Genomic DNA, 18293 nt, shown 5'->3' with positions numbered 1-18293 from the left:
ACAGCTATATGTTACACAGAGAGGCATAAGAGCGTGTGTGTGTGTGTGTGTGTGTGTGTGTGTGTGTGTGTGTGTGTGTGTGTGTGTGTGTTGGCTTGAAAATTAGCAGCCGATGGTGCTGTACCTGACGAGTCATACAGCTGGAGCGTCTGTCCTTGTTTTCCCTTTATCTGATTGTTTAGTACTTCTATCTCTTATCTCTCACTCTGTCTTTTTCAGTTTGTTTCTCCTCACTTCAGCCTCCTCTTTACTCTCACCTTGTCCTCGTTCTGTTATCCACTCATGTTCAGTAACCTCACTGTGCTCTCTCCTCTCTCTGTATATGTCACTCTCTCTCTCACACACACCCACACACTCCTCATCTTTTCTTCAAAACGAGAGACATCCTGAACCTCATCCTCACTGCTTCTCCTCCTCCTCTGTGCTCCCATCCTTTCATCCTCCCTTTCCTTACGCCCCCTCTTCTCTACCCCTCTGTGTATAAAGGCAACAAGTCTGTGCTGTTAATTTGGGGGACAGATTGTTTGCTCTGGGGGATGTCTGCATGTGTGTGAGTATGTGTGTGTGTGTGTGTGTGTGTGTGTGTGTGTGTGTGTGTGTGTGTGTGTGTGTGTGTGTGTGTGTGTGTGTGTGTGTGTACATTGTGCATGTGTGTGTGTGTCTCAATTTGTGTCCTGTGCAGTTTAGGATTTAATCAGTCACATCTTCCCACTAATCAACTCAAGGTGGTCTAAGGAGCTGGGCAGCAGAGATGATGTTGATATATTATCAGTCACATGGACAATGTTTTGTACACACACAGATGTTGTAACAGAATACAGATATGTCCTTCTACGTGACTACAGCTGATAAATCAAATACATTGATAGTTGGATAGTGTAAATAAATGTTGTTCTTTTTGCTATAAATAAAGAGGAACATCCCCACATGTGCCTATGTTAAGCAACCAGATTCATATTTGTCTGCGTGTCTGAAACCAAGGCATTAAACAGTTTATGAGATAATGTTTTGCTTTGAGAGGCAAAAGATAACCTATAATTTTCTGTGAGTGAGAAATGAAATGTATTACTGTTTTGTACTGGATATTGGACCTTAAAGTCCCGGTAAAGTAAAATCAGCAATATGTCTACAAGCACACTAAATATGTTGCAAGAGGATAGCTTTAAACATGTGAAAAGACTGAGAACTATGTTTGACTGATTTCCGATTTTTTACCGTTATTACGGTTTTCTCAAGTTTCTTGAGTTTCTAGGTTTTAATGGGCGGAGCTAAATCGGGTCGTAATTACGTAGATGGGCCCTTCATCTCAACGTTCCATGCTAAGCGATATAAAAACACTGAGCGCTGTAGCATCTTCTAGCTAGCTATGCCCTCGGCAGCAAGTGTTTCTTCCCTGGATGCCAGAACAGCTCGGTCTGTTTGTTCAAATTCCCAAAGATGAAGAGATGAAGAACAGGTGGATTAACTTTGTGAAGCGGTACCACGATGGATAGCTAATAATAAAATTGTTAAATACTATTCCACTTAAAGATTCTGCATGAAACCTCAGAATTTTTAAATCGAGGCTCCGTGCTGGTTTTCAAAGTAAAATGTAAATGGACTGTATATTGTGCTTTTCTAGTCTTCTTCTAATTCAGAGCGCTTTTATACTACATGTCACATTGACCCATTCACACAGAAATTCACACACTGTTTCTGAGGATGTTATGTAAAGTGCCCATCAAACTAATCCCATTCACACCCCACTGACATAGCCACTCTGTAGCAATCTGGGGTTCACTGTTTTGCCTTAGGACACTTTGACATATGGACTGCAGGAGCTGGATCAAACCACCAATTTCAAGAGTTGACCAACCTCTGAGCCACAGTGGCCCCAAGTGTAATCATCCAGTTTTGTTTCAGTTGACATTGGTTGTATGAGCAAAAAAAAGGTGTGAAGATCAAAAGGAGCGAAACGCAATCTGCCTCAATGCTCTATGTTGGAACCCATCAGCAATCATGATGATTATGATGAATTAGCTCTTTTATTCATGCCTTTTAACAGATATCTGTAAGTAAGTGTAGCTGAATATCAGCACAAAGACGTTGTCTCTCAACACTTACTCCTTTCTTGCTTCTCAAGTTACTGGTCAGCCTGTACACATTGACTCCCACAGAAAAGGAAATCTTGGCTAAAAGTCCTTTATCACAAACCGCTGGCTCCACAGATCAGAGAAAAATTGGTCATCGCTCCCAGAGACATAAATCATCTTGAGACAAAAGCCAATAGGTTCAGAGATTTGTACTTACGATGCCAAGTATCAAAGAATGGCATTCAACCATCAAATATATGCTTCCTCATACAAAGTCAATGAAATGAGCATCATTTTTGTAAAGTTATTTAAACTCTCGTAATGGACTCTTGCATTGAAATTGAAATAATTTACGGCCCCACTCGTGCAAGATGCCCACCTTGTCATTAAATATAAGACATAACTCCACAATGCTGTTCACAGATAGTAAATGACAAGAGTGCTGCATTCTCACCAATAAGACAGAGAAGATGACTTACATTAAACACACAAACACCTGGAACTTAGTGGAAGGCATTTTAAAGGTTGGCAGGAAACTGAGTTCATTTCAAAATAATGTGACCTTTGAGTGCAGCAACCTTTGCGTGTAGGAAGGTTGAGTGCATGATGCATCTCCATGAGCACCCTGACCTATAGAGAAACAGTGCCGGTGTATCCGGTGCAATGCTATTTTCTTACTGATGGACACCTACCTGTCATGCCGGGAGGGGTTTTCAAGAATTTTCCGTTGAAATTTTGGATCACGACATCGCACTTTTCCGTCGACTCCATCCTGAAAGAGAGAGAGAAGGAAAGAGGTGTTATTCGAGGATAACCGGATTCTTCTGTTATTATCTGAAACACAATAGGTACCTTCGTTCTGTTAAAGTGTGCCAATGTATGCAGAAATGTGTGCATGCAAATGTGTCCTACATTACTGCAGGTGCATTTAATACCTGCATCTATATGTAGCTGTCCTTGCTAGTCTTTGCATCTCTGAGCAAAACGCCTTCAGAATATGTATGTGTGCATGTGGGTCTGTTTGTGTGTGTGTGTGTGTGTGTGTGTGTGTGTGTGTGTGTGTGTGTGTGTGTGTGTGTTGTCTACGGGGTTTCCTCTCCCTTGTCCCAGTGTAAAAGCTCCATTCAGTCTGATCTGTTGTGTGTCATGTCCTCTTTGTCTGCCCCTATTCAGCTCCACTCACCCAATCACAGCTCAATGACTAATTGCCTGCTTGGCAAGCAAAAGCCAGAATGCCAGTGTGTGTGTGTGTGTGTGTGTGTGTGTGTGTGTGTGTGTGTGGGTAAGAAAAACAGTGACAGAATAAAGAGAAAAAGACTGTGTGTGCATGTAGTACGTGAGCATGCATGTCTCTGTGTGTGTCTTGGGTTTTCTTCACATAGCAAGTGACCCTGAATGGAGCCTTGACTGCATTCTAATCACTGGCACACTCCACGGTGTAACTGAGAAGACCACACACACACACACACACCTACACACACCTACACACACACACACACACACACACACACACACACACACACACACACACACACACACACACAAAAAGCACACCAACACACACAGGAAGGTGATGGGGCCAAGGGTACAGGAATGTAGAGTTAGTGATTAATAGCAGGGAGTCAACCCAGAGAGATGATGTTTCCTGTTATTAAAAAACATATTGCAATAATTATGATTCTGATAAGTCATTAAAACATTGACTTACTATTTAATGCATTTCCAATAAATATCATGGCTTTCAGCAGGATAGGACTAGAAACAAAAATTCAGCCGTGACATTTTTAAATGGACATGCCTGAATCAGTGTGCTGCTGGTCATCTGTTCACTCTTACACCTCTTTTTCATTTTGAAGATGCCACTGGGCATCAATAAGGAGTTTTTAAGTGGTTATGAAACATACCGACATTTAAGTAAACAACACAATCAGCTTAAATACAGACTAGTTTTACACCTTTTTTTTTTTTTAAAGCTAAAAAACACAGCCTGGGGAGGTATCTGTAGGATAAAGTGATCTGATGTTTTTAACAGCAAACACTTCTTGGTGAGTGATACATTTGACTGTTAAAGAAAGCAGGATGAGTTTTTAACTACTGACACGCGTACAGGACAGAATCAGAAATCAGATAAGAGGTTTCAGATTTATTTGGTAGCAGTTGCAGTCTTCTAATTGGTTGTGATCCTCTAATTGATTGTTCTTCACTATACCCTGAGTTTTGACAAATCTGCCTTTTCGTTTAATGAACCTTGGGCATGGATTAATCTTGAAAAAGAGCCAAAATTAGACACACATATAGGATATTACTTCACAAATGTAAGAGTATCATAACGAATGTGGTGACAGAGGCACAAGGTTATTTTTAAGAAGCTACGGTGAATTTTTATTGTTGTGATTTTGTGTTGCATATGTTGTATTTAATGTGTTTGTGATTTGTTTGACTCTTACCTAGGCCAGGTCTGTCTTGTAAAAAGACATTTTTAATCTCAATGGGACTTGCTGCTCAAATAAGATTAAACAAAGGAAGTCCCTCTTGAGGTAAACCAGTCCACCTGGCACATGCATCAGATGCCCAATAACCAGTGTCAGCCTGGCTGACAGTGGGAGACGTAACCTGAGTTTTTCACATATTAAGCTGCTTATACAAAATTTGTAGAGCTCCACTAGTGTAGGTGACAGTTTGTGTGCATGTGTTTGTCTCTCCCCATGCGTACCTTGCAAAGCCTACTCCTCTGCTCAGGCCGTTGGCGTCCCTCAGTATCCGTGTGGAAATAACGTGACCAAAGGGTTTCAGCATGTTCTCCAGCTCCTGCTCATCCATGGACAGGGGCAGGTTGGAGATGTAGAGGTTGGTAGGGTCCTGCTCCTGTTGCTGTTGGGAGAGACAGAAAGTATATATAAAAAAAAAAAGATTATAAAAATATGATCTTATTTTGCATTATTTTTGAAGTTTCATATTTTTGTCATGTTTTAGATAACTGAGCAACGATCAAAGATGCCTTCTGAAACCTTGACACAATCTTTGGACCTTTTTCTCACAGAGCATGTTTTCCTTCAACAAGAACATGGAAATATTCTTAAATATTAAATGTCATACACCTCCTCTCTGATAGATCAGCAGTTTATGTGCACAGAAAGGACTGGGGATTAACAGAGAATGCTTTGCAGAAATGTTTTTGCTTGACTTCTAAGTGTCTAAAACGCTAACTTTAACTCCCACTAAAAGCTGGTTTTGAGGCATTGAATGCATTAGAGGTTAAGGCGGTAGCATTCAAGTGTTTTTCTTTCCATATTTATGAGTGAATATTCCACAGAAAATGTCTGTGAATGTATCTCAAGTGGCAAAACTCTTCTCAAAAGAGGAATAAACATTTCATTGAAAGGGCAGAGCATCAGCTTCACGCTCAGTTCCCCTGAAGCTATAAGGAAAAACCCCCTCAGGATTCATAGACATTCACTGAGTTACTTTCAAAAAATGATTTTGAGTCAAAGTGGGAGCTTCCTTTTTATGGGCCTCTCAGTTAGTTGGGCTAGTTTAATTCAATTATTTTTGTTCTGTTTAGCAGCACTCTGTTAAGCAGACCAAAGCCTGTGTGAATTTGTCTGTTGTGTGTATATGTGAGCGAGTAAAGCACTGAAGATGGATGCAGGAGAGGGGTTTGATAAAGACGGCTACATTTTGGTACCGAGACAGACAGACAGACAGAAAAATACATTATTTCAAGATATGATTTCATAAGTATTTGGATACATATAGTCATCAAAAATATTTTTTTAGGCACTCAAAATGTAGGTGTCTCACGATTTGGTTTCGATTCTGGATTCGTGAGTCAAAGTCTATTTTTGAATTAGTACAAAGGCTACTTCAGGATCTACTCTAGCTATCTGTGATATTTGCTGAAATTCTTGCTGCTCCATTTGGCATTCGACTGAGTAAAAGAGCTAGCCTTAGCACTAAGCAGGGAGTGATTGATTAGCCTCCAAAAAAAGTTATGAATCTATTTAAAATCTCAGTAGATAAGAATCTCGATTTTTACATAAAGTCTATAAAAAAGCTATTCATGTTGAAATGTTGTGCGCCATCTCACATTCAGTTTGTCTCATGTGCTCTAACCCTCAGCAACACAAATATAAGTCATTGACGGTGAATCCAGTGCAGATCTGGAATGACACACTGATCACACATTATTGTCAGAGAAAATGAAACAAACACTAACGTATAGCGTATGCTGTGCTATATGATTCACGCTGCATGGTAAGAATCTAACATTTTAAGCTCAATTTAAGTGCTATGGCAAACAACAATACTCATTTCTCTGACTATGTGTGTGTGTGTGTGTGTGTTTCACTTTGTGAATACTTGTGTGAAAGTGTGACAAAACCGCCACCCTATGTGGCTCATTTTGAGCATAAATATTTCCCTTCTCCATGGAGGATTTTCCTTTGCATGCTGCAGAGCTGTTTGATTTCCAGAGTGGGAGTTCCACTTCTGGCCGACTGTGACCAAAGCCATCTATGTAATCAGTGACTCAGAATAAGCAGAGCAGCTCCACTGAAGAAGAGTGAAATATTTTCACTTTTTCTCCGTCTGAATATCTCTCCTCGTCAGCAGGGATTTTCCTTTGGCACAGTCCAACACACAGAGTGGCACAGTTGTCTTCCCACAGACAGCAACTGGCTTTTAATGTAATCTTCCAAAATGTGCGTGCCTGTGTGTGAGTGTGGGAGATGTGTGTTTCTGTGTGTGTGTATGTGTGTGTGTGTTTGTCTGTGTTGGTGCAAGTAGTGACAGGCGAAAGCAGCAACATCAAAGGCGTAGAGTCATGTGTAACAGCTGTGCAGCCTGTCATTGATCTTAGAGTCATCTTTCTTACAGAGTGAGATCACTGAGATCATCATCAAACCCTTCTACATTTTACTGAACTGCTTTTCAACACAACTATTAAAACTTTGCTTTTAACTTCACCATTTTTAAAGCCCGTCTTCAAACAACAGCCAGGTGTCCACTTGAACATTGGTTCAGTTCTCCTCTTCAAAGACTGTATGAAAGAAGTGAACGTAGCCTTCGAGTTTCAAAAGTGAAGCTAATGCAAAAGTGTCTTTAACCTGGACTGTTTTTAAAGTCCAGCAGGGGGCGCCAATTGAAAAAAGTAGGCAAACTAAAGAGAAAAGTACCTCTCTTTTCCGCTGGACTTAGAGCGTGTTGTTCACAAGATAGGTCCAATGACAGTGAAACAGAGACAAAGCAGTGCTTTAGGGCATGACTGTGATCAACAAGTGGATACCACCTGTCAACCTGGATAGGGATGTTGCATCTCCAACATTCGCTCTAAAAAAGGTCACCTGTGGTCCCAATAAACTAATGGCAATGGGACAAATTCTGAACTCAATATATCATTGGATGACATTACAGTTGTTAAGGTCTACGTAGAAAAAACAGTGGTGGCTAATGTTGAGGAAATAAATCCTCCCTCTTTCCCGACTCTAGTTTCATGAACATTTACATATCCTACATTTATGCAGATTTCAAGTCTGTCCCTCACCACTTGCATGGCCAGCCCATTGGGAAGAGACCTCTTCTTTTAAACACTATAAACAAGAGGAATGATTACGATGAGAAAATATGATTTGAGTGTTCATCAAACTACTGCGTTCATTACATTTTATATGTTTGTTATTGCAGATTCAGAGATGTTCAAATGGTAATCAAACAGAGAAAAAACAGGGTATGGATGGATGGATGGATGGATGGATGGATGGATGGATGGATGGATGAACGTTGTAAAAAGATCTTCATATCGGTGTTAGTGAGCTAGTTTTTGACTGCCACATAAATAGGCAAAGTAAACACTTAAACAGGCAGGGCTAAACAGACAAATGGAAAGGAGACAGACAGACATGAGGCCGCTATGGAACACTGGCTGTGTCGTCGCAGTTTGACCTTTTAAAGCTTGATGTATGATTCATAGAGTTGTATCTGCACATGTATAGAAAATGTAATTAGGAAAGGCAGTTACTGTAGTGACATACAAATGTAATATGACCTGATATCTTGAAAACTGGGTTGATGGGGCAATTATTCACATGCAAACTGCATGTTTATTTGCTCCACTGATCACATCCAGAGATATCTGACTTTACAGTGAGCTTCATGTTTATAAAAACGAGATGTGTTCAGGTTTGCAGAGGCTCAAACATTGCCTTATGAGATCATGTTTATACCCAGTGACAAACTGCAGCACAGTGTCTATATTCAGTGGTACTGAGCTTTGCACATTAAGAAATAATGGGAAACAACCCCTTGGTTAACAAAGAATTTACACACCCAGCTTCTGCCGGTGCAGTAAAAAGGAGAACTGTCTTTAAGGCAAAATGGTGAATTCCTATGGGAACATTCAGTTGTCCAAAGCTAATAAGGCCAAAGGCACCATTACAAATCCAAGTTACAAGTTAATTCAGTGTATAAAGCACCAAATCTACTGAACACATCCATTGCTAGTCTTTAAAGTCTCTGAGTTCCTGTCATTCAAACAAATTAGCTCCAGAGCAAACCTGAGGCTATGCTCCACTGTGCTTTTAACTCTTACTCTATATGTGGACATTTTCCTTGTTAAAAAAAAACAAAAGCTCAATTTGACGAAAAGATTTCCATTTTCAGTCAACTGTTACTCTGTGTGCGTAGCAGAATTTCCTTGGCCATGGATGTAGGCAACAGCGACAGAATCCTGCATGTTCTCCCTGTTTCCCTGCCATAAAGACAGTAAATGGATAAAACAGGAAATTTCCTACCGCTGAGGTCAGGATGGTAACAAGCTAATTACATTCAAAGACAATAAGTCTTAAACACAATGTCATAGTGGTTTTCCCAAATTCTAGAAAAAAAGAAGGTCGGCTGTTTTGTTTCACACACCAATTCCGTTATTGTAATATCTCCTAAGCCCCTACAGTTTCTAATTCTAACATCTGTGGCTGTCTGTAAATTCTTAGCTGTATTTGTCTCAAACCAGGGAAATCCCATTACACTTCAATAACAAAATCTCCACATATATTTGGTCGTAAAACAATTTCTTTGCCAATGTATTCCTGCAATATGAAGCTTTAAGTGCTGTGGAGCACCCACATGTGAATGAACTCTGCTTGACTTTGCTCAAAGTTTCCTTTTGCACAAAGTTACTTTGTAGTGATCTCTCACTCTGCATGTTGCAAATGACTCACCTCTCTCTCTCTTTTGCTGTCCCCCTCTCTCTCTCTCTCTCCATCTTTTTGTCTCTCTGTAACATCTGTCTTTAGCTGGAAACAGCTCCACACCCACTGTGTCTCTCTCCCTGACTGTGTAGCCTGCCTGCCAGCCAGTCAGCCCGTGTTTTCAGCCCCATTAAACCTCATTGCTGAATCATTACAGCAGATCCGCACCTCTTATCATGCTACTTCCAGGTTAGCCTGCAACGCCAAAAACACCTACTAAATAGCTTAAGGGCAAAGAGAGGGCAAAGTGCTAGTTAAATACCTGTGGAAAACACTTGCTGGATCTGCAAGCGAGACAGATGGATGTTAGTTGAGATGGTGCTAGAATGTCACATTTCTTTGCTTTACCTCTTTTGCATCTCAAATAGCAACACTTCACATGAGACATGACACATCCTAACCTTTCCAAGAACCCCTTGAAAAAAGCAGGTATTTAAAATGAATTTATAGAAAAACATTAGAAAAATAAAGCAAGCGCCAGGGACTAGAAATGCATTGGAAAAAAAATTGCAGAGCACTCTTTTAAAGAAGCAGTATATGATTAGGGAAATGAGACTTTCTATTCATTATGTCTTGATTCCTTCCTTTTACCCTTTATGCTGGTCTTTTACTTAATCCTGCTCATTTCCTCTTTTAATCCATCTATTCTTTAAACTCCTTTGCCCTCCTTCAGCCCACCTTCTCTCTGTCCTAACTTCCTCCTTTCTCATGTTCACCCTCCTTCCTAAGTCCTCTGCCTTTCTCCTCTACTTGCTATTCCCCCCTCCTCTTCCTCAGATTAAATCGTAATCTCCTATAATGGTATCCTTCTTGGCTAAAATGCTATCTGAATGCTTAATTAATATTTAAAGAGCAGATCTTTCCCTCTTTCCTTAGTTTCCTTTTCCCTTAGCCTTCATGCTCTTTTCTTTCTTCCATGTATAACATTCCCCCCCCTCACCATCTTCATTTTTTTTCTCCCTCATTTCTATTCATCCCTCACCTCTACCCCTTTTTTTTCTCGCTTTGCATTTCCTCCATTGCCCTATTCCTCAAGCCAAGTTCTAATCTTTCATAATGATTGTCTGGGTGTCTAAACTCCCTGTAACGGCTTAATCAATACTTAATGAACAGATCATAAATACTTTATGAACCCTAAACCCTGAAATCCCCAGGGTTTCATTAGCCATGGAGATCTACACTTTTCTCCATATACATGATGACTGGAGGCTCACAGAAATCAACACTCGGATACTGATTACCTCATCTTTTAGTCTCTGGTCAGTTCCTATTGCTGTTGGACTGCTGCTGCCTCTAAAATATACAAGTCATCCCTTGTGTAGTCGGAGGAGCACAAAATAGAAATATCTGTGTAAGATTTTATTTTAGAAAGTTGTACATTTGAAGTAACATGTGGCCTGCAAGTGAAATCACTTTGCTATCTATTTTTGCAGATGTCTTTTCTCCAGTATATTTTCTAAGTTCTGCATGGCCCAATTACTTTCTGGTTGGGTTTATCATGGTGATTAATTTAAAAGAATTATAATAGTTTAACTTTGACAATAGTTAGCACCAACCAAGTAACTGCATTGGACATAGAGGCATTAAATAAATGCTGATACCAACAACAGGACTGGGACGTTTACTTTTGCGACACAGCTGTGCTCAATACTTGACTCTGATTGGTCTATTTCTGAGGTCTTCTATTTCTCTTAAGCAGAGAGCTGCTGTGTTGAACAGACCACTGCTAGGGACGCTGCTCTGATCACAGACTCAGGAGGACTATGTATATGCAATTATAACAACCCGCAGGAGAAGTCCTGTAAATTTGACATTTACTGTGTAAGAGAAAAGAAAGTGGTCAGTCCCTTTTACCTTGTCTCACTTCTAGTCATTGGAAGTGTTAAGCTAAATGTGAGTGATGACAACTAAGTGATCTGATCGAAGAAGGCTCCGGACTTTACTGTTGTCAAGGAAGCAGTTCCAAATCTAGATTTAAGGGACTATTTCTTTAGTGGATGAGTTGATCTTTTTTAAGTAAAACAATTTCAGGTTAAAAATACATACAAAAGTACAGTAGCTGGTCTTTGCTCACATGATGACACGAAGTACCAAGAGTGCTGAAAAATGCTTTTGTCGCCTGGGAACAGTCTAGTCCCAGTGAGATTAAGACATAATTGTGTTAGCAGAGTTAAAATAAAAATACACAAAAATGATAATCTATTGTCGCTTATCATTGTGTATTACTTAATGCTGCTTGTAGAAATGTTTTATAAAAACACTATCACACTCCAGGTCAATCGGTTTTCCTGTATATCAGCATTGTTATGATTGTCTTCAATGATAATCTCCAGTTCAACAGCAACACCATCTCCTGTGATAAGCTTTCATGTAACTTTGCCACATCCTTCAACCACATGACAGTAAATGTAAAGCCATTGTTTTTTACAGAGTTTGATAAAGAAAATGTAAAGTATTCCCTCAGCACCCAAACAGCCACAGCTGGTTTATTCTTCTATGCATTTTTGTGACGATTATCTCAAGAGAATTGGGTTTGAACTACAGTAAAACAAAAGAAGGCATGGCCTTTATCACCACTGTCACATCCTCTTAACTTCCAAGAAAGAACAACTTCTGGAGCAGAAAAAGAAAACACTCAGTAAATTCTACACCTGTTTATTTCCGTGGTTAATTGGCTGCAAAGGTCATTTAGCTTAGCCAACTTTTTAAAGAACTGAGCAGAACATTCAAGCATCATTAAAACTGGGGCTAGAGGCTTTTCAAGTGATGGCATACTTATGAAAAATATTCTGAAGTTGAAAAAGCTGTTTTCCACTCTGTAGCTCTCTAGTGGCTGTGAAGTGGCAAAGAAACTCGGAGTATTCAAAGAAATAGCAGCACACTCGACTTAGTGAGAGAGTGACTTCAATGTTTAATTCAATTTTGTGTTGGGCAGACAATTTCTCCTCCACTGCCAGTGTCTTAACACTTTGCATGACTCATTCAAAGCATTAAGAGAAGCCTCTCTAGATTGTTGGGAATCCAGCCCTAATTCTCAAGTTACTCATGCAATTATTACGTTTTTTTTTATTACGAATGCTTTTCAGCAATTTGCTAGCCTTTTTGCTCTACCTGAATAATCTTGCCTTTCTTCTTATTGTTTTTCTTTCTCTCTACTGTGTTTCTACTGTGTGTATTAAAAGGCCGGTAATTCATCACAGAGTCAGAGCACAGTGTAGCGCCTTCTACACACCAGAGTACAGGCTGCTTGTCTGCCAGCCATCCAGAGCTGGAATCAATCACCCAATCCTGAGACACCAAAACCATCAGGGAGGGTCAGACAGAGATAGAAGAGGAAGAGAGACAGAGAGAAAGCTAAAGGGAGGTAGACAGGGTGGATGTGGATATACAGAGAGATTAAATAAACATTTCCTGAGCTGAATGCAGATGAAAAGTGCCTCTTGAGTAGATTCTTCCCTCTTGGGATTGATTTGAAAGACACTTTAGACTCACAAACAGACTAAACAGCAACCAGGCCCGGTAGTGTTACATCTGTCGTGCTGTTCTTTTTTTTGATGATGCTGTTGTTTATTCTTCAGTCTGACCATACAAACACAACTTATGAGTGTGGGCCTGAGTAGTTCTTACATTTCCTGTGGTTGTGTGGTTGTTGTTACTTTTTAACAGTGAGACCCTGAACCTTTTGCATCCAAAAAAACAAAAAACAAATGTGGAAATTGAAAAAAATATGAGGTTTCTTATCTTGCGAGGGTCTGCAAGAAACAGGCCTGCGATCCATTTTGGGTTTAAGTTAAGTTTGCAATTTTGGTAAGATGTCTGAACTTAAACACTGTGGGGAGCCCATTAAGAAAAATACATTTTTTAAGAGTTGCGCAACTAAATACAAAACACATGATCGTTGGCATCACAACAAAATCTTTCTTGCATTACTGTAAGAAACACTACTGACTGTTGAGAGCAAAGACAACTATACCAAAGAGATAAAAAGTAAAAAAATAAACATAATGCAAGGTCTTCACCCCCAAATCCATACAAATAACAGATATTATGCATTGAAATTGATTTTATGTGCACAATACAAACACATCCTTCTCCCTTTCATGCTTTCTTTTCTTTCTCTGTCCGTCTCTGTGGTACTGAATGCTGTAATCAAGGCTAATGGGACTCAGCTGTTGGCCAGCCTAATTAGCAGGAATGCAGACGGATGATCTGAGACAGGCCTTCACAGAAACACACACACGCACACACATGCAGTCACGAGGCTTCCAGAGAGGTATTTTTCTTTCATGCACCTGCCATTCAAAGAAGTGTGTGTACAGAGTGCGACCCAGCATGTGCTCGTTTGTGCGGGATTCTTGTGCATCTGTGTGTTAACTAAAGTGCCTATGTGCACATGAATGCATGCATTATTTAAAGGTCAATAAAAGTGCAAGCTAAATTTCCATTCCTTGTCGAGTCAGGAATTCCCAGTGAAGTTTGGCAGCAACAGACAGGCAGCTAGATTTAAACACAAAAAAAACTTTCTACTCTTTATTTTTGTGTTTTTATTAAATGAATAATTCAAGTTATTTCCAACCTGGGACTTTCACTTTCACTCATGCTTTTTGTCTCGCTCATTATAAAAGCCTAACCTTTTTTTGGAAGAACAATGAAGTTTGAAGCAAAAATGCATCAACTTTGATTAGAAATTCAGAATTATTTTATTATTATTGAAGATAATTGTAAACATTTTGATACAACAATATTGATCCCTCAGAGGTTTGACGAAGCAGCTTCAGAACTCAATGTTTTTAATATAAAAGGATAAATGAATTTGACCTTTAAGAGGTTCTGATGGGGATCAGTGAAATATTGTTCAGAATATGAAATTGTTGGACAACAACGCAAACCTTCCCCTCTCTTCAGATGATGATAGTGCATCCTCTCCGACAGATCCAATTTTTTCATATTAAAGAATAACAGAACAATCATTGATTGGACTGAAATGTTGAAACCCTTAAGATTGTGAAACACATTTCTTGTTTGTCTGATTAATGTGTCTCTATGTCATCCTTGGCCTAGTCAGCCTGATGTCGTAGTGTCTGCCTGAGGGGAGAGCAGGCTTCAGGGAAATCCTTGCTTTAAAAGATTCATGGAGTCTGGAACCAAAGAGGGGAGTTGTCTCTGACTCTGCAGGTACACACCCAGATTTTGAGAGAGGGCGAGTTGTATGTGTCTGTCAGTGGGTCTGGTGCTGCACCATATGCATACATCAAAAAGAAAAACATACACAGCAATTAGCAAGGTAATTCTGGGTTAAGAGGAACAAGGCAGGACAAGGGAATGAAGAGGGAAGTGTGGAAAACTAAAAATAGAAAGAAGATAGGAATAAAGAGGAAGTAATAAACACAAAGATGGAATTGTCAAATGCTATTTCACCTTACAGCTGTTATTCTGTTTATAAAATTTTTGATTTTAACACCAACTGTACTGTGTGAAAAACTAATGACGATAAAGGAAATTTTGCCACAACGTGTTTTTTTTAGCAGAGCTTCACACTCTGCTATGCTTTCCGGTTAATTAATGTACAGAAAAACAAGGGCAACGAACATGAAAAGTAAAATTTCAAATGCCTAACGAGTTGAGATTCAATCATGAACAATTGTTTCATTTCATTATATGGTCGTTTAAACCAATTTAGCAAATGCTGAGGAAAAAAGATGACATCCCTGGCCATGTGTCATCAGCAATGAAATTTATATTTTGACTTCTATATATATTTATGAAGCCCAGCAGCATCAATATAGAAAATAGAAGAAAACCAAATATTGATCCCTGGGGAACGCCAACTGTAAATGGTATGAGCTGGATCAGCCTCTTTAATTATAACAGAAAACTTCTATAAGACACAAACATTGTTATTAAGATCTAAAAAGTTCTTAATGTGCACTTTTAATGAAGGGGGTCGATTAGAATGATCATTGGAGAAAAAAAAACAGGTTTGACATTTGATATCATGTTGTGCCTGAATGATGAGGTGCTGGATTCTGTTGTAACTACGTATAGTCAACTATAAAAATCATCATCATTGTAAATATAACAATCAAAACCAAGGTCATATAGACACATGTAGATTCAAACTATTTTTTCAATTATAAACAAACACACACAAACAAATGCAGTTTGATTACAGTCACTAATGTCAACATACTATTTGCTTTAACAAAGCTGCATGATTGACTGAAGTCGTCTGAGTTAGCCTTTATTTCATCAACAGGATATCAGTTTTTATGTCTCTCTCGTCTTGCTAAAGTCTTCATTTTGAACAGCAGTGGTATTTCTATTTTATTGAAAAATATCTTGTAAGTGTGAGAGTACATGTGGGGGAGAGAGAAAAGGATAAAAAAGCGGTCAGTTGGTCAAGAGCAACATTCAAACTTGCAATCCTGGGTGCACGGTCTGCAGCCTACACTGTGAACCTGCACTACCTACTCTAACAGATTGAAAGCAACTTCAGCTTTGCTCTACAATGACTCACATTCTACCTCCTCCATTTCCTCTCTTGCTCTTCTCTTTTCACGGAATTGCTCCTTGATTGCCTGTCTGTATCAGAGCATTTCATTAGAAAAATGCAATAAACCAGAAGGCTTGCTGGATAGCTAGATTATCACAGAGGAAGCACTTTCTTGGATAAGGGAAGAGAAAATTAATAAAGAAAGTTTTTTAGACAAACTTATTGAATGCAGTTTTTTTTGTTTATGGCTTCCCTGCTAATGGCATGTGGCTTGTCTTCAGACAAATTATTGGGAAATGAAGTTAAGAGCCACAGCCAGAGAGAAAACAAATTAAAGGGAAACTGCAAAATTAAAAAAAGTTCTGGGAGAGTGCAGGGGAGGAGTAGGTTTGTGCTCTCGGCACTGCAGTGAATAAAACATAAAACATTGGCTCAGACACAAGAATTGGCTCAGAGGTAAGAAGGAGGCACATTGGATGAAGGTTTTTTCTCAAATGTGGTTACAGACATGCATGCAGTATGGCGGCCGACAGGGGCTAATCTGTAATGGCCCAAACAATGTCCTATAGGAACAATTTGATACAAGTCAGGGGTTGACTTTTTGCTTAAAGATCACTGGTCCGATCATTGTAACCGCTGGCCCTGGAAAGTTACTTTTGATTCGAAAAATAACATTCACCAATTTACTCTTGAACCATTCTGATGCAAAAGTAAATTAAAACTTTTATTTAATTAATTGAGCTAATTATAAAAATATTGTGTATCTTTCTTATATTCAAGTGCTCATGTTTATTCACCGTGCTGGTAACTGTAAGAGTCTACTTAATCTGATTGATATTAATATGAGGCTGTGATAGAGCTGCAATTGTTATAATCACCTTGTTCTCCTTCTGTCTTCTCTGTGAGAAACTCTTCATCCTTAGATTTTTACTTTAGGAGCTCTCTTAAGGGCTAACCAGGATCTAGTCTTTAACTTGAACATGTTCCAGCTCCTCCAGCTGTCTGCTGCTGTGGCGAAACTTTTCTCCCTTCTGTTTTCGTCATGCCCTGATGTCACTCTCGACTCTTCCGGGGATTTTTTTCCTTTGAATGCCAATTCAAGCTCGGCTTTTGTCTGGATCTGATGGTTTTAAAACCATTTTACCAAACATGTTTGTTATTAGAGAAAACCTGCGCTGTACGAGTTAACAATTCGAGTGTAGCGAGCGCGCTCGCGGGAGTGACAGCAGTGAAGCCCTCAGCTGCCTTTCAACATGCGCGCACCATGCAAACAACCAAAACAACTACATTTACATCAATCATGATGTTTTTACCAATGCAATAGAAAAGTCTGCAGATCTGGTCATCAAAAGTACCCCAGACCTGTAAGGGTGGTCAGTGAATAGTATATCATTGACAGCACATTTCTCCAAATATAAATTATTAAATAATTGAGGTCTTGTAGGCTGATTGCCATAGAAAGACAAGGAACAGTTAACAAAAAGACTAAATTCTGATTCATTTTGCATGCAGTGTCCTTTTGATGACTGAATTATTTGCACCATGCATATATTCTGTCCTGCAGTAGGCCATTTTTGGATTTGTATGACGATTCCCCTTGAAAACAAGTGAAGAAAAGTGTATGCTAGAGTGCAAACGAGTGGCTTCAAGGCAAAGGCTACAACCTTTTTTCCCACCGTAATTGTGCCGCAATAAGAAAAAATGAAACTGTCATATCCAAGGGCATACAACACTTGCAGCCCTTATTAAAGTTACACAGGCTGGTTGACTTGCTGTATTATGGGGACTTAAGCTGACCATGTCCACCCACACCTTCTGCTGGCCTCGGCTATAAAGTCCCAGAGGAGAGGAATACTGGTTTACACTTCAATAAAAGACCTTTTTCATCAACTCTGCTTTTCCCACTACATCTGTCATGCTGCAGTCCAGCCATCAAGGTCAAGTGGCAAGTATAACTGGTATTAGGGGTTTTGGTCACAGTGAAACACAGTCACACTTTTTTGACATACATTTTTCCTATCTAGGCAGCTGAGAAGCTCTACTTCAGTTGGTTGATGGTTCAATTTGCACAAGGACAGTAACCTGGAGTGGATTAAGCAGAATATGTAAATTCCTTTCCATGCACACATTTCCAGAGTGGCTCTAGGGCTTCAAATCAGAGACTTTAAAGTTTCTTATATTAATCTCTCCTGTCTTATCTTTTTATTCTAGCATCCTAAATTGCTTTCCAGTATTTTTACCTTAAATACCAGTGTTAATGTTCTACTGTTGTAATGCTCTAACAACAACAGGAACATGTTTACTTAATGTAATATGTATGCTGTAATATGAGAGCCTGAGCAGCAGAGTCAGGGTTAGTCAATCTCTGCCTTCCATTCTAACACACAAAAACATTTGTGTTCATGTGTGCATGTTGTGTGTGTTTTTTTACGCCAACACCTGACACTATTTCATCCTGATCAATGCCTTTGTCCAACAGACCCA

The 18293-nt window shown here is 39.4% G+C and overlaps 1 protein-coding gene across 4 annotated transcripts in view; it reads right to left on the bottom strand.

The window, feature by feature from the left end:
* Positions 1-18293, bottom strand: part of LOC110003666 (RNA-binding motif, single-stranded-interacting protein 3-like) — a 124645-nt gene that overhangs the window by 35888 nt on the left and 70464 nt on the right. For all 4 annotated transcript variants that reach the window (XM_065957701.1, XM_065957698.1, XM_065957697.1 and 1 more), the window contains exons 5-6: positions 4786-4943; positions 2765-2844 (exon numbers count right to left, since the gene is read on the bottom strand). In XM_065957701.1, the coding sequence (XP_065813773.1) occupies positions 2765-2844; positions 4786-4943 (238 nt within the window). The remainder of the gene's footprint in view (positions 1-2764; positions 2845-4785; positions 4944-18293) is intronic.

Source organism: Labrus bergylta, chromosome 8, assembly GCF_963930695.1.
Source record: "Labrus bergylta chromosome 8, fLabBer1.1, whole genome shotgun sequence".
Classification (NCBI taxonomy): domain Eukaryota; kingdom Metazoa; phylum Chordata; class Actinopteri; order Labriformes; family Labridae; genus Labrus; species Labrus bergylta.
This window is presented reverse-complemented; position numbering and strand designations above follow the sequence as displayed.